This window comes from Stegodyphus dumicola, chromosome 2, assembly GCF_044657685.1.
Source record: "Stegodyphus dumicola isolate Sdum_Otavi_A_Nest chromosome 2, ASM4465768v1".
Taxonomy (NCBI): Eukaryota; Metazoa; Arthropoda; class Arachnida; order Araneae; family Eresidae; genus Stegodyphus; species Stegodyphus dumicola.
Genome location: NC_140769.1, coordinates 189,577,907 through 189,602,052, shown reverse-complemented (window position 1 = coordinate 189,602,052; position 24,146 = coordinate 189,577,907). Strand labels below are relative to the sequence as shown.

The 24,146-nt window shown below is 33.6% G+C and overlaps 1 protein-coding gene across 6 annotated transcripts in view; it reads left to right on the top strand.

Annotated features, from left to right (window-relative positions):
• The window catches only part of LOC118191457 (coiled-coil domain-containing protein AGAP005037-like), a 769,544-nt gene that overhangs the window by 344,314 nt on the left and 401,084 nt on the right, over window positions 1-24,146 (top strand). For all 6 annotated transcript variants that reach the window (XM_085811562.1, XM_085811561.1, XM_085811564.1 and 3 more), the window contains exon 4: window positions 21,083-21,341. In XM_085811562.1, coding sequence (XP_085667688.1) covers window positions 21,085-21,341 — 257 coding nt within the window. In that variant the 5' untranslated portion in view covers window positions 21,083-21,084. The remainder of the gene's footprint in view (window positions 1-21,082; window positions 21,342-24,146) is intronic.

The window sequence follows — 24,146 nt, the reverse complement described above, 5'->3', positions numbered from 1 at the left end:
AAGGAAAATATCGTAGCAGATGCCCTATCAAGAATTAAAATAGATGAACAAGGGAATACCGTAAAGGTGGCAATGCTCACAGCATGTACAATAAATTCCCGAGAAACTGTAATAACTGAACTGGGTAAGGATCCTGAGTTTGGAAGCATTTATGAGTATTTGAAGGATCCTGAAAATTTTAGCCACCAAGATATTGTGGCGATAAGAAATAGGGCGGCCCATTACGAACTAATAGATGGTCTATTATTTTATACAAAAACTACGAATTCCAACAACGAATTTCGACCTGTTATCCCAGCTAGTCTTAGATTAAATATCCTGCAGGAGCTCCATGACAGCCCTTTAGCTTCTCATGCTGGTATTCGAAAAACTATCCAACGCGTACGCGAGGCAGTCTACTTTCCTGAACTGCAAAAGTTAACAAGGGCGTATGTCCAGTCCTGCCCAACATATCAAGCAGTTAATTATATTAATTTCCGCCCGGCCGGGTTTCTAAATAGTATTAAATTCGAATTTCCAAATGAAATAATTGGCATCGATTTATTGGGCCCTTTCCCAAAAAGTCAGTTTAATAAAAGTCGCTATCTCCTTGTTATGGTTGATCATTTTAGTAAATGGACCGAAATTGTTCCCTTAAAACGAGCCTCCGCGAAATTAGTTACTGATTCTATTTTAAATAAATATATTTTAAAATACGGGGCGCCCCTAAAAGTTATATCGGATAATGGTCCTCAATTTGTAAGTAATATATTTGAAGACATGTGCCAAAAACTGGGCATACGTCATTTAAAAATGGTCCCGTATCGGCCGCAATCAAATATAGCGGAACGGGTCAATAGAAATATAGTGAAAATTATCCGTAGTTATGTTAAAAATTTTCATAAAAGCTGGGATAACTATGTCAATGAATTTGCTTTCGCCCTTAGGACCGCAAAACATGATACAACGGGCAAAACTCCTGCTGAGTTATTTCTAGGCAGAAAGATTATAACACCGTTAGATAAATTATTTTATGTGCAACAAAGAGCCCCAGAATTTAAAATGGGTGATATAGAAAAACTAATAAAAGAAGCAAAAAAGAATACGGAAGTAGCACAAATAAAACAGAAGCTCTATTATGATTTGAAACGACGGGGAGTAACTTATAAAGTAGGGGATGAAGTTTTAAAAATTAAGCATTCACTTTCTTCAGCACCAGAAGATAAAACTGCCAAATTTTTTCCACGATTTGAAGGACCATATGTTATAGAAAAAATAACTCACGCTGTAGTAGTGTTAAAAGCCAGAAATGGTGAAACCTGTTCCGCAAACATTGATCAAATCAAGCCCTACTTCGATCGTAATAAAATACAAATATTTTCAGATCTTTTGCAGGATCCGGCACGGCAGACACCGCAGGCACAAGCTCCAGAGGTGGAAAAACGACAAGTACAAGGGCAAGCCAATAAGAGGCAGGAGCAAGTGAAAAGAAAATTGCCCCGCGGAAAAACTGAAGGTAAAAAGAAAAAGAAGCCGTTCCACCGTCCAGAAAACAGAGTTCACGAACACCCCCAGAATGAAGAAGGGAGAAGGACGACGTATGTGAAGAGAACCAGGAGAAACGACGGCAACTATAACCCGGCTCTAAAACGGAAGATCTACTCATCCGACAGGACTCTCCGCAGCAAAAGTCGCCGAACTGCGAAAGGGCCATCAGCGCGGAGGAAAAAGTACAAGGAAAATTTGAACGGCCAGCAACGATGTCCAAGCAAGAACACGAAAGAAGTTTCCCGGTTCCGCCAAGACCAGCTGCCATCAAACGGCCAAGACCACAAGCAGAGGAGAAAAAGAAGGTATTCAAGGGTGGCCGAACTGGTGAAAAAAGGAAGCTTCCAGAGGAAAACACTGAAGGGCGAGCCCGTACAAGAAGGAGGATAAATCAAACTACTATCTGCAATACCTTCAAAGACTGGGCCCAGAAAAGGATGTCCGAATATCACAAAGATAAGTAAAATTTTATGTTACTTTGCAAACTTAAGTTAATCTTTCATTCTTACTGCAAGTGGCAGATTTCAAGAAGTTTTACCTCATGCGAGGTCTACCTTTATAGTCAAAAGGGCCAGAAATGAGTTGTTACCGATTTTCGTATTATGTTTTTAAATTACTCGCGCGTAAAACTAAAGTTGATGTATAATAGAGTTGTGTAAAGACTTAAATATTGAAAAAAGTTATTGTATAAATTTTATTTAAAACATTCTAGCAAGAGAGAAGTTTTAGTCTGAAAGACTTTTTGAAATGTAGTATTTCAATGTAGAAAGAATTGGCACTTGCTTTGAAAAGAATAGAAGTTAACAATGTTCTACTAATGTATGTTTTCAAATGTGTAAAATTAACGGCATGTTGATATGTTCTTATATACAATGTGAACTGTTATTTTAAATGTTAAGAAATACCGTCATATGGTAAAAGTGAATGTTAAAATTTTTTTTATTCGCGTGACTGTAAAAAGACTAAAGCATGGCGAATATGTGTTAAAGGTTGAATGATGTAGTTAGGCTCTCTGACGCTACACTTTAGAGTTATACACTTTCAGAATAGTACTTCAGGGTTTAGAGTTGAAATTAGGGTGTGTTAAGAGGTCTTGTTATGTTGAATTTTAACACGTTAGTGTTTTGATTGTAGGAGGAAGTGTGGAACACGTAGACAGAAACACATTCGTGTTTGGTGTTCTTTTACAACACATGTCAGAGAGCACGGGGAGAGATAATTAAAATAGTCATGAATGAAATAAGAATGTTAAGAGAAGTATAATTGTATATGTTACTTGCCATTTCATTGTGTAACATTTCATTAAACTAGTTTTCCTTCCAGATCTCTGGAAGGAACCAGAATTGAATAAAAGCTCCTGTTTAGATGCAGTACAGATGAAAAAAATTGTTGTATATCCTGGGAGCTGCTATTGTAAAAAAAAAAAAAAAAAAAAAAAATTTTTTTTTAAATTTCTAGTTTCTAGCGAAGTATGTTTCTAAAAGATTGGCCTCGCGTTAGATTCTAGAGCTAAAAGTTTTCAACAAGGTCGTTTTAGACCTCAGTTTCAAACTAATTAACTCTCGCGGGAAGTATGTAAGGATCTTAAGTTTTACTAACGTTTATTTTTATTTTAAATCTTTACTATCACTTCTTATTTTCTACTTCCGGCCAGAATTATAAGCGTTAAGGTTTTTATGCAAAGTTGTCTGGCGAACGCCAAGTATTTAAGTTGTGGCTTTTTGCCAAGCGAGAGAGAGGAAGCAGTGAGTCAAAGCAGGCCGCTTACCTTAGAAGTTACTTAGTTGCTGTTTGCCTTCCAGGCCAGAGGTTTTAATCCTCTTGATAACTTTTAAACGTATTGTAGTGTTCTCAGTTATCTGTACTACATACGCCTTCCTGTTAATATAAGGCCAATCTTCCACGTTTATTATTCTAAAGTTAAATTAGAGTTTAGTTTTATTTTTATACTTTTACGTTAGACCCCAAGTAGCGGGTCAGTGTATTCCGAAGTACGGAAGTTATTGTATATAGAGAAAAATAAAGGGTTTTGTATACCCTTCATGTGTATCCTGTCTACTTACCACAATTAGTGAACATAGCTTTAGTAAGCTCTCTGTTCCGAGTCAGGTCCTTGTATGTTCCCGAAGAAGGTAAGAAGGAACATTGACCCTGATAAATGTATCTATGTTTGTCGTATTGTGAAAAAACAACAGTACGTACGGACATCAAATTTTAAATAACGTAATCCTCCACTCGGGGGCATGTAGGAGCCCAAATTTGAAATTTTTAGTTTGTATAATTACCTATTTCATATTTTGTAAAAATGCGAAGTATTTTTGATTAACAAACTCAACGAATTCAAAGCGAGCAAGGGCAACACTGTACGAAAAAAAACATTTTTATCTCAAGCGCGCGAGACTGTGTATCGGAAACTCTAAAGATATGCTCGTTTTAAAATTATTTTGAGATATTGCTGTTGAACTGAATTTTACATCGCTTAAGTGCGAATAACATGATATTTAATAAATAAACGTAACACACAAAACATTAGGAAAACGTCCATTTGGACGCTATATAAAACCTGAAAGCTTTCAGATTTTTTTTCCGAATATTTTGAATTTGGATTATCTTTAAATGTGTTTTATAAATGTAAAAGAAAAAGGTGTATAAAATATTGATAAATACCAAAACTTCAATAAAATTAGTTTTTTTATAGTCATAAATTAAAATAAAATTCTTACAGGATAAATAAAATGCTGATGTCATCCCCTCCTGAAACTATGAAATTTCTTCCTTGGTTAGGAACTCTTGGTCTAAGACAACTATCTGTGATTCTCTATAATTTTGGTCTTATGTGAGGTGATAATCTCAATGAGAGGATGTTCAGAACCAATGTTTATTTACGGTGTCAGATATACTATTTATATATTCCATTTACATTTTAGTATACTATGAAAGATGCTTCTTGTAAAATTAATGGCTGTTAAATCTGTCTAGCAACAGCATTTACTTTTGCAGTCAAGTTTTAATTCCCGCTTCCTTTCCCAACATTTTATTGAAAAGAAAGCAGTTGCAATTTCCATAAACATAATGTTTCAGAAGTATTTCTCCATTTGTTTATTTATCTTCCCTTTGACATGTGTAAAAATAAATAACATAGGAAAATGTATAAAGCTTTTTTTATACCAACATCAACCTTTGCTCCTCTCTTTCCGTGTTTCCATCAGCATGAAATATTTTGAAAGCTGTTATTAATGAGAGAAGTTTCTCTCTTTTCAAAACTGTTTGTGCTGTCATAAACTTTGGATTTCATGGCATGAGCGCAACTTGATGTTTTCACAAATGCCCTATCAGCTGTTACTTATATTCTTTCTAAATATGAAGTCTTTAACTAGAACTAAGACTAGTTTACATGAAGTTACATGAAGTTGCAAAGATTCATAACATCAATGACATTTCTTCGAAAGACAGGGCCTCTATTGCAGTATTCTAAAGGTATTTGTAAGATTCTTGTTGATATGACATGTCGAATCGTAGCTCAAACTTCTCATGTAAGCAAATGGAAGGCAAAATAGGAAGTAGTAAAACATTTTTGTCTGTCTATGTTCAATTGTTTTGTTAATTTTATCTTCTTCTTCCTGATAATTTTAATAGTTATAGTTATAAGGCTAAATGCAATTAAAGGTAGTGTAAGGACTAATCAAACCTCTTGGTTGAATGATTTCCATCCCATCTGTATCTTTTATTACCAGAATACTAAGTAAGTACAACAATTTAAACTTCAAGTTGCGGAACTAAACCAATTAGCAAAATAATTTCCCTCTACTTTCGTTTGTCCCAATCATTAAATGTCGAAGTTTGAATTCAAAGCTAGATTCACTGTTCCACGATTACTAACTTAATTTTAAATCACCAAATTTTGGCGATAGCATTTAAGGCTAAATATAACGGAGAAATCTCTCTAGAGTAAGTTGAGGTTGACTATCCTGTGTCTTAAACTTAATTGCTCCTTCTATTTAAACTCACTTCGTTCACATATTCTGGTGGGGAAGAATATATTATTTCATACATATTCTGGTGGGGAAGACCAAAACGTTGAAGAGCATGGAAGATTCAATATAACAAATAATGTGTTAATAATCTAAATTTTTAGATTTACTTAATTAACTAATTTGTAAGGTTATTATACAAACCAGTTAATTATTAAATTAACTGGTTTGTAAGGTTATTATTGGTTATTTATAATTTCAGCCTTTACTATAATTCCTTCCTCTCCAGATTTTAAATGAGATTAGATAGTATTTAAACTGAGATTTTTGGATCGGAAGACAGAGCGTATTTCCGGTCTGCGTGGGCATGCTTAGTTTAGTTCCAGCTAGCTCTGATAAGTTGTAATTATTAGGCTTTACGTTATCGCTGCTGAAATTTGAATTTGATGCCCTGGCTAGAATTACTGAGACAGCTTAGCTTAAAATTTTCGTGTGAAATCTTTGACTCCTAGTCCCCGTTTTAAATTGAATTTCACTGTTAATTAGTTACATTCATGACTATCTGTGGTTGATTTATGGATATGGATATGGAGAAATGTGGTGGACACCCATTGTTTAACCATTGGCAATGTGGGTATTGTCCAGCCACACTAGATATCCAGATAAATTACACCCCACAGGACTTACAGGGAATCCTGCCAGGCGTTGCTTGCAATGCTTTGTATTTTACCAGACCGCGGACAGTACCTTTCTTCTCTCTCCAGGTCTGCTTGCATATTATGTTTTAAGTAATAGCCTTGTAATATTATTCTAGGTTGTGCTGCATAGCTCAGTGCCTATTGTGGACAGGAAGCTCATTATAATTATGATTTTTTTTCAGAGATGGATGTTCTTGGTAGCGTATCTAATAAAAAGAGTCACTTCACTCTCTGAATTCGAGACTTTTAGATGATGTTCAGCTGTAAGGGGGCATTTGAATATATAATGGTCGGGACTGCCTCTTTCTCCACTTGCACATTTATCTGAAGTTGCTAGTTTCCTTGCATAGAAGTACGTGGGAAAAGGGCCATGCCCTGATAAGAACCACGTTATTTCTCTAGTTATTAAACTGGGAGCTGTGCCTACTTTTGGGAACAACTGATAAGTCCTTCTTCCTTGTTCGGCGTTGTCCCACCAGTTCTGCCATTCAGCTTTAGATTTGTTGGTTATGATTTTTTTAAGGTGCGAGCCAAGCCATGGTACTGATAAATTTTGTGCATTTTGACCCCTAGCTGCTTCTTTGGCTAGGATGTCAGCCTTTTCGTTGCCTTTTGTCTCAGCATGTGCCTTCAGCCAAGTGACAAAGAAGTGTTGATTTTGTGATGCTGAAGTTCTTTCTGTAATCTTCTGGATTAATTTTGATCGGTGGTGCGGGTTTGCGATGGCATGCATAGCCGAAAGACTGTCTGTAAAGATATGTGCTGCTTTTAGGGAGTTTGTGATGCTGTATTTTATTGCTTCAAGGAGCGCTACTGATTCCGCTTGGAATACACTATTTTGTTGATCTAGGTGGAACTTCTGTTCTGTTGTCGAAATGGGATTTAGGGAGATTTTGATTGCTCTACCTTTACCTTCTTCTAGGCTGGAACCGTCTGTAAAGCGCTGGGGGAATTTCTTTTCGCTTACTTCTCTTTTCATGCTTAATGTAATATTATTTTTCTTTCCTGGGTGGTGTTCATATGGGTGTGCCGGTGTATCGTAATTCTCTGCTAAAAGTTCTAATGATTTGTAATGGCTCTTCTTTCGTAGTTGTAGTCCTGTTGTCTTATGGAATTCTTGTTCAGCGCGTATAAAAAGTGGACTGCTGTTAGCGATTTGGAAGAGTGCCGCATTTGATGTTGTTCTGTAGCTTCCTGTACAGTTAAGAAGGAAGGGTCACTGAATTGTATGAAGCTTTCTTTGCTTTCTTTTTGTCATTGGTTCTGCCCATATGGCTGTTCCGTAGAGAGCAATCTTCTCGATTACTGTATGGTAGATGAGTTATTGGATTGGTCCGCTCATTCCCCATCCTATTTCGTTCATTTGCTTTAGATTGTTTGCTATTTTGGAGGTTTTGCTTTTAATGTAGTCTGGATGGTCTATAAAGTTAATTTTTTTATCAATGATGACACCCAGGTATTTTAAGGAGTTAAGAATTTTTATTTTAATTCCTTCTATTTGAATCTTGGAAGTCTTGTTATCTTTTGTGAGGGTTTGTGGATAATTAAGGCAAGGTTATTTTCTTTTTTTTGAGAAATTATTAGTTTTTGTTGTTTGCAAAGAGAAATAAAGATTTCTAATGTGCTGTTTACATTTCTTTGTAACTCATCTCTGGAACTACTACTCACAACAAAAGCTAGATCGTTGATTTAGATAGTGTGGTTGATTTAGTTAACACAAGAACGTGCATTTGTGTTCTAAGTTTTATTTAAATAATAAAACTATTTAAACCTATTTAAACATTGAGGCCCGATGGCGCAGCGGCTAGCGGCATCGAGCAGCAGCTCCACAGGTCCGGTGTTCGGTTCCCGGGCTGGGCGAGGTCGACTCAGCCTTTCATCCCTTGATTTCCATCCTTTGGGTCGATAAAATGAGTACCAAGTTCGCTTGGGACTTAAACACTGGGGGTCTTGCGACCGAGCTGACCACTTGTTCCGGGCATATGCTTAGGCTCCCCAGGCCCCACGGTCAAGAAAGCAGATTTCGGGGCACTGCAGGCATTGGCCCGTCAGGGCTGTTACTCCACTGAGTTTTAGTTTTATTTAAACTTTTATCTGTAGTTAGTTTTAGACTGTCGTTTCGTAATTCGCCTAAAAAGGGTAAGGCTAGGCGGTGTAAGAGAAACTAAATTAAGATAAACCTTATAAACAGTTGCGGGTATAAGATAAAACCCTTATAAACAGTTGTGGTATCTTTTGTAGTGTATACGGCTCGTTTAAACTCACAAATGAGCCAACTTCTTTAAAAGAAAATTATTGCGCTCGTCTGTACGTCGGGTTTAGTATTAGAGAGCATCCCATTCAGATATAATTACAAGCTCAATGGTTCAGAATCATGGCGAAACCGCAGTTAAAATTTCATGCATTCCGTCTGATGGTAGCAGCTTTTAATCGTTATTTTATTCATCTAGCTACTGATGAAGGATTATCTGTAAAATTTCGAAACAATAGTATAATTGTTTGTTATATAAGAATAGTTTAATTTGTCTGCGCAGCTATCTATGCTTTTTGTAATAATGAAATTCATATAAATTAGAAATGATTTGTAGTACAACTATAAAATGAATTGAAATACTTTTGAACGTCAAATGCCATTCATAGTACTCCTATTCATAAAATATTTATTGTTCCTATGTGTTCCTGTTTATAATATTTATTGTATGTCATTCTAAAAATATTAATTTCTTATCTAAAATTTGTGTCCTTTTGCGTTTCATTAAACAATTTATAAATTTAAACTAATATATGACACGTGTACTTCAGTAGTAATGCTGTAAATACAAAATAAATCTCTATCAAAATACTAATCTAATTCCTTATCTAGACTTGATGCTTTTTGTTGTTTACGTTAAAAATAAAATTCGAAACAAATTTCATTTATAACTACAGTTGCGACATAACGTCTAGACGAATGTTGAAATGCATAGACCATATTTATTAAAAAAAACATTTGCTGTTTAGGTATTAAACGCACTCAGTTGTTTACATACATACTTAGTGAATCAAACATATAGAGAAGTTCGCAAATGAAACTGATGGCTAAATTACCAATAAATTTACTTTTTATTTCATTCATATTTAATAAATAATTTTTATGAGACGGAACCAAAAATTTTAATAAAGTAATAATCATGTCCTCTTTATTATCATTTAACTATCTTTTAATTTTACTACAAAAACTCCGTCTTCTTAATAAAACACAGTGATAGTACGGTTTAAACATGTTGAATTTGATATAGTAATATAAGTAAATTATAGTATTTGAAATACATTACAGATTACGTGAATATATCTGAAAATTAAATGTAAAAGTACGGTTACAGTAAAAAATATCGTGAACGAAAACGTCGCCGAGGAAACTATGCAAAGCGAAAACTTCGTCGTACAAAACATCATGGGAGAAAATATCATGGTACAAAACATCGTCATCGAAAATAAAGCTGTTCAGAAACGTCGTAATTTAAAAAGATCGTCGTCAAAAATATCGTGGTAAAAATAAAGCACCTATAAATCATCGCACACATGAGTTTTGCAGTCTTTCAAATGTTGTACATGCGTATTTAAATGATGATTTGTGAAAGCAAGATGGAATGAGGATTACTGCTGTCTGTTCGCTTTTTGAACTAAATAATAATTTTTTCTGAAAAATTAAGAATGAGACTGAAGTATTTAAAAACTGAAAATGTGTAGAAAACTAATGTTACATATAGCAGTTGACAGAATTTGATAATTAGGTAACCACATGGAAGTTATTCTTCTTCCTTTTCTAATCCTTTTAGACTATATTTTGTATCAAAATTACTAATAAAACGTAAGAAAAGAGATTAATTAATTAATGACCTTTAACTATATGAGCTTAAAATTCTATTAACTGCTGTAACTAGCGCTATTTTTCTATTCCTTTTTAGTTTAAGAATAGCCTTCTTAATTTTTCAGCAAAAATCTGTTAGCTAAATTCAAAATATGAAATATAAAAGTAAAAATATTCTTCATTCCTTCTTCAGCTCGAAAACAATTGTGCAAACATGCATATACACTGCGCAAAAAAAAAAAAAAAAATAAAAAAAAATAAAAAGGTGATACAGTTCTATATCTCCTGTTCTACTATGCCGATTGACAAAATTCATCTTACGTTTTTCATGTCTTTAAAGCGTGACTTATATGTATTAGTTTTATATATAGCATTATTTTGACATAGGTATTCTGACACAAAATCGGACCTTTTTCTGAAGTGACATGGCAATTTTTTTCAATGGCAATTTTCTACGACTCAAAGTATAGCAAACTGCCAAGGTTTGTAAAAATCGCACAAGTAGTTTTCAAAAAATTAGCTCTCAAAATTTTAGCTCCTCAGTGTTAATTGAATTTGATACAAATTTATTAAAACCTCTTTTTAATTAAACTTACTTGATATCTTCTTCCAGAATTCGAAATTTAGGCTTAACCCAAATACAATTCGCACATTTTTTATGATTCATTTTTAAAATTTGTATTTTTAAATGTTTTCTGTAATTATTCGAAAAAAAAATTTGTATTATAACCTATACAGTTTTTAACATGATCTTAACGTAAATATATTTCTAGCCATACCTGCAAAAAATTAGAGTTTTTATTCAAAATTTTCTAATATATACATGAATTTACATATTGGCGCGTTTTGAAATTTGGCATTCCCCCCCCCCCCAGTGATAAGAACTCCAAATGTGGTTTACGCACTTTGTTAAAATTATGTGAAAGTATGAATGATGACTTTTTTCCCGCTCGTCTATAATGAGAAAAAGGAAAGTATAATAGGTTGCTATAAATTAAGAAGTTCGCCAAGTAAACTATTCTTAGCGCAAATTGAAAAAAATACGCCAAGATAAATATTTTAATGTCTTCTTAAATTTTGCATCAAATTTTACAAAATATGATATTTAGGCATAAGTTGAGTGGTAGAATCGAAATATGGAAAAAAATTGGTATGTCATTTCAGAAAAAGTCCGATTTTGTGTCAAAATACCTATGTTAGACTAATGCTGTGTATAAATCTAATACATATCCTAAGTCGCGCTTTCGAGACATGAAATGCAATTTGAATTTCGTCAATCCGCCCATTAGAACGAGAGATATAGAACTCTCCCTCCCTTTTTTTTCGGCAATGTGTAATTTTTTAAATCCTGGTCTGCGATGTTTTCCTCATGACTTGTAGGTGCTTTATTTTTTACCGCGGTATTCTCGACGATGATCTCTTTTAAACTGCAATGTTTTTGAACAACTTTATTTTCTATGACGATGTTTTGTACCACGATTTTTAAGAACTACGATGTTTTCTCTTTGTTTTATTTTTTCTCACAATATTTTATACGGCGATATTTTCACCTTGCGTTGTTTACTCGCGCGGTCTTCTTTCACAATGTTTTTGGTGCAACATTTTCGACTGACACCAAACGTACACTGGACAAAATAAAATTGGAATGTCCGTCAATGGTGTATTGGACTATGAAAAGGTAAAATAGGAGTAGGAAGAGAAGTCTTCATTATATCTTAATACAAAATGTTAATTTTTTATTTGAATTCAAATAACAATATTTTAGCTAGAATGTTAATAAATCTTGTAAATTGTACTCACAGTTTTACTTTATTTTAATAGTAGAATATTACTAAATAGAGGATAGCCAAGAACAGTAGAAAGGTTTGATTATAAATGTAATTTTTAAGTTAAACATACAAATTAATTCAATGTTTTTTATTTTTGTTTCTATTTTTAATAGACTGGTTACTTGTCTGAATTATTTTTATTGTGGTTGAAACCTTTACTTAAAACTGGAGTTCGTATGTATACCTACATAAATGTACAGGATTTTTGCTGCACGTTTCTGAAAAGTGCATAGCTACAGAAATTTAAGGGTGTATTCTGAAAACTTTCAAAACTTCAGTATAAATATCTTTTCATAGCTCTATTGAATGCAATTTATTTTAGGGTAGAAAGATGAAATATAAAGCTTCTGAAATAAAATGAAATGAAAACATAAAATATATGTGAAAGAATGAAACATTACTCAGTTAAATTTCAAATTGCTTAAAATCAAACGATTGCGTAATATATTCAATGAGTTTGAACTCCTCTCTCCATTTAAATTCTCATAGTTTAAAAATTATGTTTAAAGAGAATTGAATAACATTTATAAAATACTTACATACTTTGACAGAGCTTAGTGAAAGTAGAAAAATAGACGAAACTATGTAATTTGTTTTGCTGTAAACATTTTACTTTAATGTATTTTGCAAACATGTACAAAATTTGCTTTGCTGTAAACATTTTACTTGAATATATTTTGCAAGCATAAGTTTGTACAAAATTAAGTTTTCAAAATATATTCAAGTAAAATTTGTACGGTGTACTAACTCTTTATAGGGAAAATACCTGTTTACACTTATGTATGGAATGTATGGAAATACCGTCAAAGCGAATGAATTTTGTTTCATTCTAGAAATCCTGAATTGTGTGCCTTAAGAGTATTTTACCTACATTAGCGTAAAGACCGAAAAACTTTTCTTTAGATATTGTTTTCACTGCTGGTTAATCACTATGACACTGTAGCATGTTTTACAGTAATAGAACCTCGAAATTCGTTCGGTTTACTTGTTTATTACACAAATGGGTGTTAGTTTAGAAGCGCTTTTAGTCTCTAAACGGGATTTTGCTTCAAATTACTTTAAATTTCCGAATCACTTTACGAATTGCTGCCACCAAAAATTATCTTCCTGTATTAAATATAAAGAAATTAAATGATGAAGAATCTACATGAATATATGAATTTGCATCTCGTATTGTGAAAAAATAACGGTACCTAGAGTCATCAAATTTTGAATAACATAATCTTCCTCTCGAACATGATCCCTGGAAGCTTGGATTTGGAATGTGGAATTTTTTTACTGTCTATTTCATAGTTCATAAAATTTTAAAGAATTTTTTGTTAAAACTCAACAATTTCAAAGCGAGTAGTGACAACATTATAGTAGTTAATAAAACATTTTTATTTCCAGCGCGCGAGACTCTTTATCGGAAATTCTAAAAATATGCTGTTTTTTAATATTTTTTGCTCAATGTGGTGTTGGCCCAAATGCTCTCGACACGTGTATGTGTCTGTAAATAATAAAACCCAGTCATTTAGTGGTAATATAAAACCTGAAAGCTTTGAGATGTTTTTAGTTTTGTTTCTCATATAAATTTAAATTCAATCATTTTCTGTATTCTGTAAATTGATTCAAAAAGTACTGTATTACTAAATAATAAATCTGGATTCATGGAGAAGAAGTTATAGCTTAAACAAATATTTTCATGATTTCTTAAAATGCCATCTGTTTTTTTCAGATCACATTTTTTTAGTGTATTCAGTAATTCATTTATGTTAAAGGGAGAGCTTCATATTAAATACTTCAAGTTTATTATGACCCATGAATTAATCGTACTTAATTTAATTAATTGTAATAGAATTGTTAAAGTAGTAAATTTCAAATCTGAAATCTACTGCAGGAATGCCTGATATATTTATTTAGGTTTTTCGCAGCAATCCAAGAAGCTTCTAGCGCTGGACGAAATGTATTACAAGACTTGTAATGAAACGAAATGTTGAAATGTTTTAAAGATTTTCTATGCACGTATACATCAAGAAAGAAAGAGTTAGCTTCAAAATAACTTGAACTAGGAGCGAATATTTATCGTTTAGGATTTACTGACAAGCTGTCGATTTGTCGTTAATGGTTTCTGCAGAAACGTGGCAGAAATACGCTTCAAACTTCTGTAAGAATTCGATGTTGTGCTTTATTGGGCAATTAGACTCTTTTTTGGCGATTAGCAGACGACATTAGCGAAACTCCTTTTTCTCAGCTGCAAGATGTTAGTCTTCCAACTATTATCGATTAACTACGTGGAATAAAACTACAAACAAAACCTGGGTTCATTTTTTTATAACCATTTGCAATAAAGGTTTAAAATTTATAAATTATTTAACAAAACATTACGTTGTAAATAAAAGGGCAGTTAATGACATATGTATAAAAGCTTTACGACATATAATATTAACTGTTTTAACATTGATTTTTAAGTAACTTATATGAATTGCTGGTCTTCGATAACTTAAAATTAGAATTACACTAATGATGTTATAAGACAGTCATTCATGCACAACAATCGCTGTCTTTGTAATAGTCTATATTAACATTAGTGAATTTACCTGCAAAAGACTGAAGGTTTAATACATAAAAGATACAGAAAACAGAATGCTGTTTAATTAAAAAATCTACGGCAGTTTCAATGGAAGACGTTCTTATTATTATAACTAATGTAATATGGAACGATTTCTATTCAGTAATTACAAAACAACAAAAATTAATTAAAATTTCTAGCTTAGGTGTAAAAGACGGATAAATTTAAATTCTTAGATAGGCGGTAATGTTTTGGAAGTACAACTGGTGTCCTATCTGTCTATGAGGGGTACATTAGCTTTGATCTTATTGCCAGCAAAAAAAAATATTGTTTTCCTTTGCTTCACTTTAACGTGACGCTCAGTGAAACTGAATCGTTAAATTAAAACTTAACATTTTTAGTTTTGAATTTCACTATACAACTAAAAGAAAAGTTTAATGACTAAAACATTTACATATAATTATTTCTTTTGATTTACCAATGTAAGAACGTTTTTATTTTTCCAAAATAAAATTATTAGTTGATGTAGTGGAACTGTCCCTTAATTCCTTTAAGTTAGAAGTCGACGAAAGAAGCTTTTAAAATTTTTCTGCAACCGAAATTATTCAAAAAATATCTTTCATAGGTGAATTTGAGGCGTTTCACTTTCATAAAAATCTTTTAGTTCTAGTTAACGATCCCAGTTTCAATCGGTCTTTAACCTCAGCTTTTAGAGAAATTATTTGATACTTGTTTTCATGGCGCCAATAGCTTACTTTCCTTCCTCTCCTTTTTATCGCCTTGTCTTATCTTTATCTTCTCTTTCTTCAACTGGACTTCAGGAGCTGAAGAAGAACGTTCTATGTTTAAATCTTCGAAACTAGTCCTGCAAATTTATGAATATAACCTGATTCCTTTTGTTTTATTTTCTACGATAATCTTTATTCGGTGTGCTATTTTAACTGAAATTAGTAACTTAAATAATATTTTTGCTCAATATCATTAAGTATAAAATTGCGATACCTTTCGTTTCAGTGCCCAAGTCAATAAAAATGAAATAAAATACATGTTTTTTTTTAAGAACAAATAGAAATGGGTGTTTTTAAAAAATAATAAAAATTCTATTTTTAATTTTTACAAAACAAAAGAAGAGAAAGAATGCTTTTTACTTAATTTTGAGTAGACGGAAATATTTTACTCCTTTAACTTGTAATCTTTGTTGAAATAAAGTATGAGCATTGAAGACTTGTAATTCTTTCACCTCAAGTACTTTTAAGTATAAATATTCTCCGCATTTTTCACGTGTCAGAATAATCTAAGGCGCCATCTGACGTGAATATTTCAAAATCTAGTGTAATTACTTTCGGAATGGGAGGAAGCAATAAGCAAAAATAAATTATTAGTTAAAACAAAAGCAATAACTAAACTGTCCACAAAATCATAAAAATCTCTCAGAGTTAATGTTGAAAAGCGTAGCAAACATTAATTACCTTGAGAGTGAAATTAAATTACAACTTGAACGTGAAGGCGAAACTAAACAATTTAAATATTTCTATTTAATTCGATAGAAGTCTTCATTACTGTTTTATTTATGTATAAAGCACTTATTTAATACATTTGGAAAAGATATTTAAAAGGAAACGTACTTACAATGCTTATAAATTCAAACTTTGCTGTTATAGCTCCGAGAATGCGTTTTGCATTTAACATATGACGCAGTGGCAAAATTAGTTATGAATTATGCGAGAATTTCAAGAATGATTCCTTTGCATAAAAGGCGAATGCCTGGTATTATTCGTTTCCTAGGCAACGTAGCAGAAACGTCCGAATTCCTTTAAGAGATTTAATCAAGTAGTTTGAAACTTAAAGAATAATAATGTTAAGACTAATTTATTCTTCTCATAAAATTTAATTTTTTTGAAAGCTTCAGTTTTATTCTAAAAATTAATTTCAGTATTTTAGTTACGATTTGATAAATGGTACTCTTCGAAGTATTGAAGTTTATTTTCTTGGAGATGAAATTTTCTCTAAACGAATATTTATCGTATTTAAATAGATTGCATGTAAATATCAGCAGCCAAATTTTCTCTGGTTCTTTTCATTTCGTACTTATTTAATGTTTTAAAAAACATGCTTATAAGAATTAATGAAAAATTACATATTAGTTAATTATTTCTTTACACTGCAATACGTTTTCTTAGTTTCTGATTTTTTTGGAGCGTTTGAGTTTAATTTCTAGTTCGAAGTGAGCAACTAAACATCGTAAGATGGAACTGGCTGAATGGAAGTTTTTGCTTTTCTACCTGTCTACGTGAATATGAGACAATTTTTTCTAGAAAATCATCTTGTAAGGATTATGTTAATTTTATTAACAGTTAAATTTTAAGTTCCTTTCCTGTCAAATTCTTAACTTCAACTTACTACTTCCGGTCAGAACGTAGTTTTGGAATTTGCTGAATATTTAATGAGAAGGAGCGGTATTTAAACCACGAAGTTACTTAGTGAGAGAGAGAGAGAATCAGAGTTTCTGAACTACGCGCGTCTGCCTTTTTGGCCGCTCTCTCTCTCAAAGCTGTTATACGCTCGGCAGTACTCAGGCCCTTACTAAGCTTCGTAGTAAAATAAGTTAAGGGACCAACTCTCATTGAACCTTGATAGCTTTGGCTATACTTAGTTAATCTTAGTTTTAGTTTAATTCTTAGTCTTTTAAGTTCAAGTCCAAAGTGCGGACTTTATTTGTTCACTCCCAGGCGGAGTTTTGTGAAATCTTATAGAAATAATAAAGGGTTATTTACCCTTCTCTCTTGTTGTTTCCTGTCTTCGAACTCTAGCGATTATTCGCTTATCAGTTCCTAGGTTCCTCACTTCCAACATTAATCTTAGAATTTCAAGTGAGGGACCTTACAATCTTCTAATGTCTTCTTAACTGTTGGATTCCTATACGTGCAATAAGAAGATTTTGCGTGCCGTCATTACTCGTTAAAGCGAACCCTCTGTCACAATATTTCTTTTGTGCTAGCGGCCACCATAAATCAAAAATTGCCAAACACATATCCAATGATAAAGCCTTATCCAAGCTTAACATACATTCAGTTAAAAGTAATGAAAATCCAGAGATTTTAAAATTTCCAAGATGGTATTCGTTTTTGCATATCTGCTAGAGTTGAGCACATCCCCTATTGTTTCATTTTAGTCGTCATCTTACGACGCCATTTTTAAAGAGTGCTGATGACATCAATATTACTCACGGGGATTAATGCGTCTTTTTTCAGTTTTGTGGTATATCTTGCAATTTCATATTACACTGTAAACATATCAAATTTAATGAAATGATGTTACCCTTTATTTTGGATAAATTCGAAATAAAACGTTATTCTTTAATTCTGAACACAAGTGTACTCACACTGTTGTTAGTTACGCCATTTTACCTTTTGTTGTTATGGTTAAAAGCTTTAGTTAGACGTTGAAATTTTTATTATAAATCAGAAGGCATTTTTAATCAAGAAATTTTTATGCATTTATAATATGCTCTTTTCATTTATTTTCCATTAGATTTGAGAAAATACTTTTCTTCCAACGGCGGGCACTAGCTGTTATAGGCTTTGGCCACTACTGAGGCCGGAATCGGTGGTCGCCTAACTAACAATACTAACTTAGACAAACTAACTAAGGCAACTAATAGGTTGGTCAATGTCTCCTCCTATGGATGGATAGACAACTTAATCCATTCCTTGTCCGGGATTTGAACCTGGGCCCTTCGGTCCGGCAGTCATAGGGGTAGGGTTGAAAGTGTAATTTTAAAACCATAATACTGTTCTGGAAATTTAGTGCACAGTCATTACTTAAACTATGAGTTATTTATTTAGTTTTATGTCAGATATTTTAATTTGGGAGACTATTAAAGCATATATATATGTATATATATCTCTTTTCTTTAATTATATGTATATATATATTCATATAGCGTTCTCACCAAAGTACAGTATTACTTCTTTAGCTGCCGAACGGATGCACCTATAGTCATAAATGGTATATCAAGGTATAGTAAAGTAGCTATGTGCTACTAGAACCGCTTAGATGGAAAATGGTGGAGATTCCTACCTTCGAAAACTGTATGAGATAGGAGGAAATGGTGAATGACAAAGTTGTGGAGTATTATCGACTTAGTACCTCGTGAACATGAATGTGAAGAACAAAACGCTTTAAATGAGCGTTTGTTTGTTTGCAATTTCCTACGCAATGACGTGATGAATCGATCTTAGAAACAACTAGTCAGCAGAAGATACCTTTATATATGATGTTCAACCTTCTCTCCATCATATGAAATGCACATTTTAAACCTTTTTAGAACATCTTATTACACATATCGTAGCATAGCGCGTGATACATTTGCAAAGCATCTGTAATACGTCACTGGAAGTCCTGCAATATTTGTGGAGCAATGATACATCTGCTATATGAGGTATTATCTCAGGTAAAAGTTCACTGGACTGAGGTCAGGTAAATGTAAAGGTCTCTCTTCGAAACCACCTTACCCGATTATTTGTTCTCCAGATTCCTCTATTCCGTCACGTTGGAACCATCTGTTCCAGTGATGAAGCAATGGAAGGTACTAAACAAAATCGAGTATTACGTCTTGCAGAAGTTCTAAATATCATGTCGTGGTTAACTGGTAAAATATTGGGCTGATTAGCCAGTTATTGCAAATTCCACATTAACTGCTAATTTAAATTCGTGTTTGATGTCGGAAGAACATAATGGATTTTTTCAGTGCCTAGTAAAGGTTTTCTTGCTTATTGTGCATTTCATCCGCGAAAACCATGCCTCATCTGTCCATTCTATACCTGCCAAGAATCTTGTCTGGACCTCTGTCTGGTTCATGATGAAGTTGCACAGTTTCATCATACGAAAAGTCTATCGGCATCCTTGACTAATAATGCCTTATGAGGTGTTGGTTGGTATAGATGAGCACCTAGTTCGATTTGAGTTTTCCAAACGCGTCTCTTCGACGAGTCACAGATTTTGGTTCTCTCTCTTGTGCTGCTCTTTCGGATATGTGAGGGCTTATGATAATATAATTTTAGCTTGTACTTTCCTCTATACCTTTGTTGGTTGCCGAATGGAAGTTGACTAGTCATGCAGCCTGTTTCTCTTAAATGTTTTATGCCTGTTGATGGTTTTGCGTGAATGCGAGCCTGCAGAAAAAAGTGCCGATACAACAGCGCTGCCGAACGTGCCTTGCGCTCATATTTAGCGTAAAGTATATTTTGGTGTATTTAATTATGGAAAAGCACACTAGGGCTATCTGCCTAAGGAGAGGGATGCCTTCGTGGAGGACTTTCTAAGGGAAACTGGCTCGTATACACGTTACACATCGGGAAAACCACGAAAACACCCATGCAGCCAGCCTGTTCGCGGGATTCTAACCTCGGACCGAACTACCAGGGTTCAGCGTCTTAACCGCTCGGCCCCTGGTGGGCCTAGCGTAAAGTATAACCATATCAAAATAATCATTTTTTGAAAAAATCTCTCCATGACCATGAACTTCAACATGTAATCTCGAGGAGATTTCTTTATTAGCTGTCTCAGGTTAACAGCTGTCACATTTCATACACTGCTTGCATAATGCAAATATTTCGCCCCCCCCTCAAGATCAAACTGAGTTGAGTTGATGCGTTTTGCTACACGATTGTACACGATCTGCATATTGTCTACTCTGTTTGTAAAGACAATCAGGATGCATCGTGTGGAGTTTAAACCACATTCCTCTCGATCGTGAATTACAAGTGATACCACTGTGCCACGATGCGGACCTGTTTTTCGTCCGAAAGATAATCCTTTCTCCGTTTATTCAAGTTTCGTGACGACACGGTTTCGGAAATCACAAAGAAACAGATGTGTGTTTTAGTGTTTTATTTTTATATCCATGACCACAAAGTGTCTATTCATGCTGAATCGATGACGCTCTACAACTTCGTAATTTATTTTTTCCTCCTATCTCGTACAGTTTTCGAGATAGGAACGCTAACTCCGCCGTTTTCCACAGGTGGCGCAGTAAGCGTTCTCATCTATAATAACACTAGAAAAATGCTACTAATACCGACTCTATTAGTGCTAGTTAAAATTATAGAACTGAAACATGACATAAAACTTCGTTCACACCTTGGTTTTAAAGTCATATATGGTTAAACCGAGTTTCGTTGCTAGGCAATTATTTGCTACATCAGAAACACTGGTTTAAGAATTTGGCTAAATGTTCTAACTTTTGAACGTTATGTTACTTGGTATAAAAGCCGACCAATCACAGCGAAGAAACATCGGTCGATGGCTTTGTTGAGGTAGCTACATGTTTACGCGTGTTCAATCTTCCATTCACTGTTTGGCTATTGTTTAAACGTTGCTAAATAGTCGTAAAGGGACTTCCCGACTTTTATGCCACAAAATTTTATGACGACAAAAAAAGACCATCGTCTCTACGAAGTAGCAACCTAAACCTATCTTGCATTAAATCCGTAGACAGGTACGTAAGCTATTTTTCTTTGGCGATTTAAGCACATATGTTACCTGAAAAGTTGTATGTAATAAAATAATGTTAAATATTTTAAGTTCGTATAGCAGCATACAGATCATGTAAAGGTACAGGCATTTAATAACCCTGTTTTTCTCTACTTTTCTAGTGATGAAGATGCCGTTTAGCATCAAACGCTTCACGATCCACAGAAGCTCGAGCCTTCCAACCAGCCATGGAGGCTCAAAGAAAGAGGATCCCACGAAAGGGACCAATAAAAAGGGCCCTGCAGAGAAGAAAGCTTCCTCGAGGCCGCGCGGCCTGCCCACCTCCCAGTCGGTGGATACAGCGGATTTACGTCGCTACAATAATCACCAGGAGGGAGGCCCGCAGGAAGAAAGAGTCCCGCCACTGCCTCCTCATGACAGGTGAGAAAGTTTCTGTATTAAGAGACTTCAAGCAGAGCAAATTATGTGCATCAAATTTCACTACCTTTTGTGCTTCTGTCAGCCTAAACTGATGTTTTAGTGGTTACAGTGCCCATCAATATTATAAACAAAACAAAAAACTGTACGAACTGTACAATTTTAACTTTTGAAAAAAAAAAGGAATGTTAACAATATTTAAATAACAGTACATGATTAGATTAGTCAGTTTTCAACTACTAAAAACATCTGTTTCAGCATACAACGAAATGCTTCCCTTATCCTCGAATACATTGTCCAGCTACGGCGTGCTACCATTTAAATCTATAACCTCTTTTCTTACTTGTCATTTCATGAATTTATGTTTCGATTTGTAAGCAGAGAGCTGCCATAGAAAATAGAAATAAGGAGCAGTAGACACATCATGTTAATGTTGAGTGGGTAGAACAATTTTGTTTCCTTTATTCTAAAAATAAAGGTGTATGTAGGTTTTTTATGCAATTCAAATGCAGTGATTGTTAAAAATATGCAACATGAAATGATATTTCATCACTACTTCGGTGCTGGCCGAATTACCGCATTTGTAAAACTTGGCGTTCTAGTAAGAAAGTCATCGACCCATTCTTTATATTATTCTGTATTGTACGGTATGTTTTATTACGCTGTATTTACCTTCTCATCTTGTTCATCTGGTTTTTTACTGTTCTTGATATTAATTATGCATTCTAGCTGAGTGGATAATAAATAAGTAATTAATTTGCTACTATATATAATCATCACTAATCCATGCACTAAATTATATACCTGAAGCGATAAATTACATACACTTTAGGGTTATTATTATTATTTTTCACTTAGATATTTTTTGTGCGGGATCTTTACTGTCACCTCTCCTTTCTGTTTCCTTACCAGAATATAAATGAAATAGAAAGAGATAGTATTTAAAGGAAATTTCTATCTATCTTAGATAAGATAGTGTTATTCTGTTTTGCATTACAGTTGCCGTTATTTGAATTGTTACTCCGGTATGAAGTTTTGAGCCAACTTCGCGTTAAATCTTTTTTATGTTGCCTTACTAAGTTTTAATCTGAAATATTTGAATTTACTATTTAAGTTACATCGTCACAAGTGATTGGCTGATTTGTAAATATGAGTCGTGCAGTTGTTTTAAAAGTTCTCATAAAAAAAGGTTTGTTTAAACCTTTTCAACTGTCTGCCGTTAACTTCAGACACAGCAATAATTCGCTCTCAGTCTGTTAGAAGTTTTCACTTAGTTTATGCTAGCAAAGCAAGTCAAAATTTATAACACTATTGCATAAACTGGAAGCTTAGAATTGGAGATGTGTTAGTTACAACAACATAGTATTATGGCGTCTTTTGTTATCTGTTTTAATCTTATCCATTAAGTTTAAAAAAGCGAAGTGTAGGACTAAAGCTTTTTTAACTAAAAGATCCCAAATTTTTAAAATTCACACTCCAACCAGTTTTTCTTGTCTGTTTTTTCAAATACAGTTCTTCCATAAATTTGAAACATTATTCGTATAACCATAGTAACACAATGCCATACTGCTCATAAAAAACTGTGTTTTCCCATCTTTTAGAAAAAAAAATTCTTTTTAACGACAATAAAACGCATCTTAAGGTGTTCTCTAGAGTATCATCGACCGTCAAACTCATAATAACTGTAACAAAGCTAGAGGTAAATTACGAATAATAAACGCGATCTAAAAAATACAGATTCTTTCACGTGAATCATCAAGAGAAAACTTCAGATCAAAGTAAACAACACGATACACTCCTCTTTCTTTTCCTTTTTTCTTTCTTCTGCGCTTCAGCTGTTTACTTTATTCACGCAGCTTTTAATTTACTTTTAGAATAATTTATTCCTAGCGAGCTTAGGAGGCTTCATTGTTTTTTCCCCCTACTTTTTGTCCAGGAAATAAGGATTTTCGTTGCTTTCTAGTTGCGATTAGATAAACAAATATCGATTTTCTGCAGAATCCTTAGTAATAAAGACATGTGGTAAAGAAATTGCATTAAGAAATGCATGAGACAAAACGTTGAGTGGCTAGATATGTGGAGAAACATTATTTCAAAAACTAAATTACTCGGTTACTTGGAACGTTGACCTCATTCGCGACATTTTGATAATGCATCTAAGACAGTTCTTCTTCAATGATGCTATTTTTTTCCCCATAATTGATACCTTTACAATGATTTGCGTTATTATCGTTGGGCTTTGGGTTAGGTTTCTAAACGTTTCTGAAATAGCAAAAATTCCTATTTAGAATTACATTATCGCATTTATGTTTTGCAATGTAGAATATGTTGCTTGTGAGAAAATTTTAGCTGTGCATCTTTTATTTTAGCACACTTAGGTGCAAAATTATGTAAACAGTCCTAAATTAAATAATGAAAGTCTCAATAAACTTGTAGAGACATTAGAATTTTTTGGAAGCAAGAGAGATTGAAAAAAAAGCAACGCCTTCGCCGGGAATCGAACCACGGAGCTCTGGAATACCAGCTCAGCATGCGAAACCACTACACCACGAAGACACGCTGGAGAAAAATACTTTATAAATCTTTCAAGATAAAAAAATATAGAAATGCATCATTTAACTATATCGCGAGCATTTTGGGGCTGATGAAATAGCATCCCAGTCTCCGTTATTTCTAGATCTCATGAACTGCTCATGAACAACATATTAGCAATTGCTGTTAGAAAGACCTTTAGGTAAAGCCCACCTCTGTGAATAGATCGTTATGATTAATAAACCTAACTCAATAGAATTGGATCCTTAAATATTC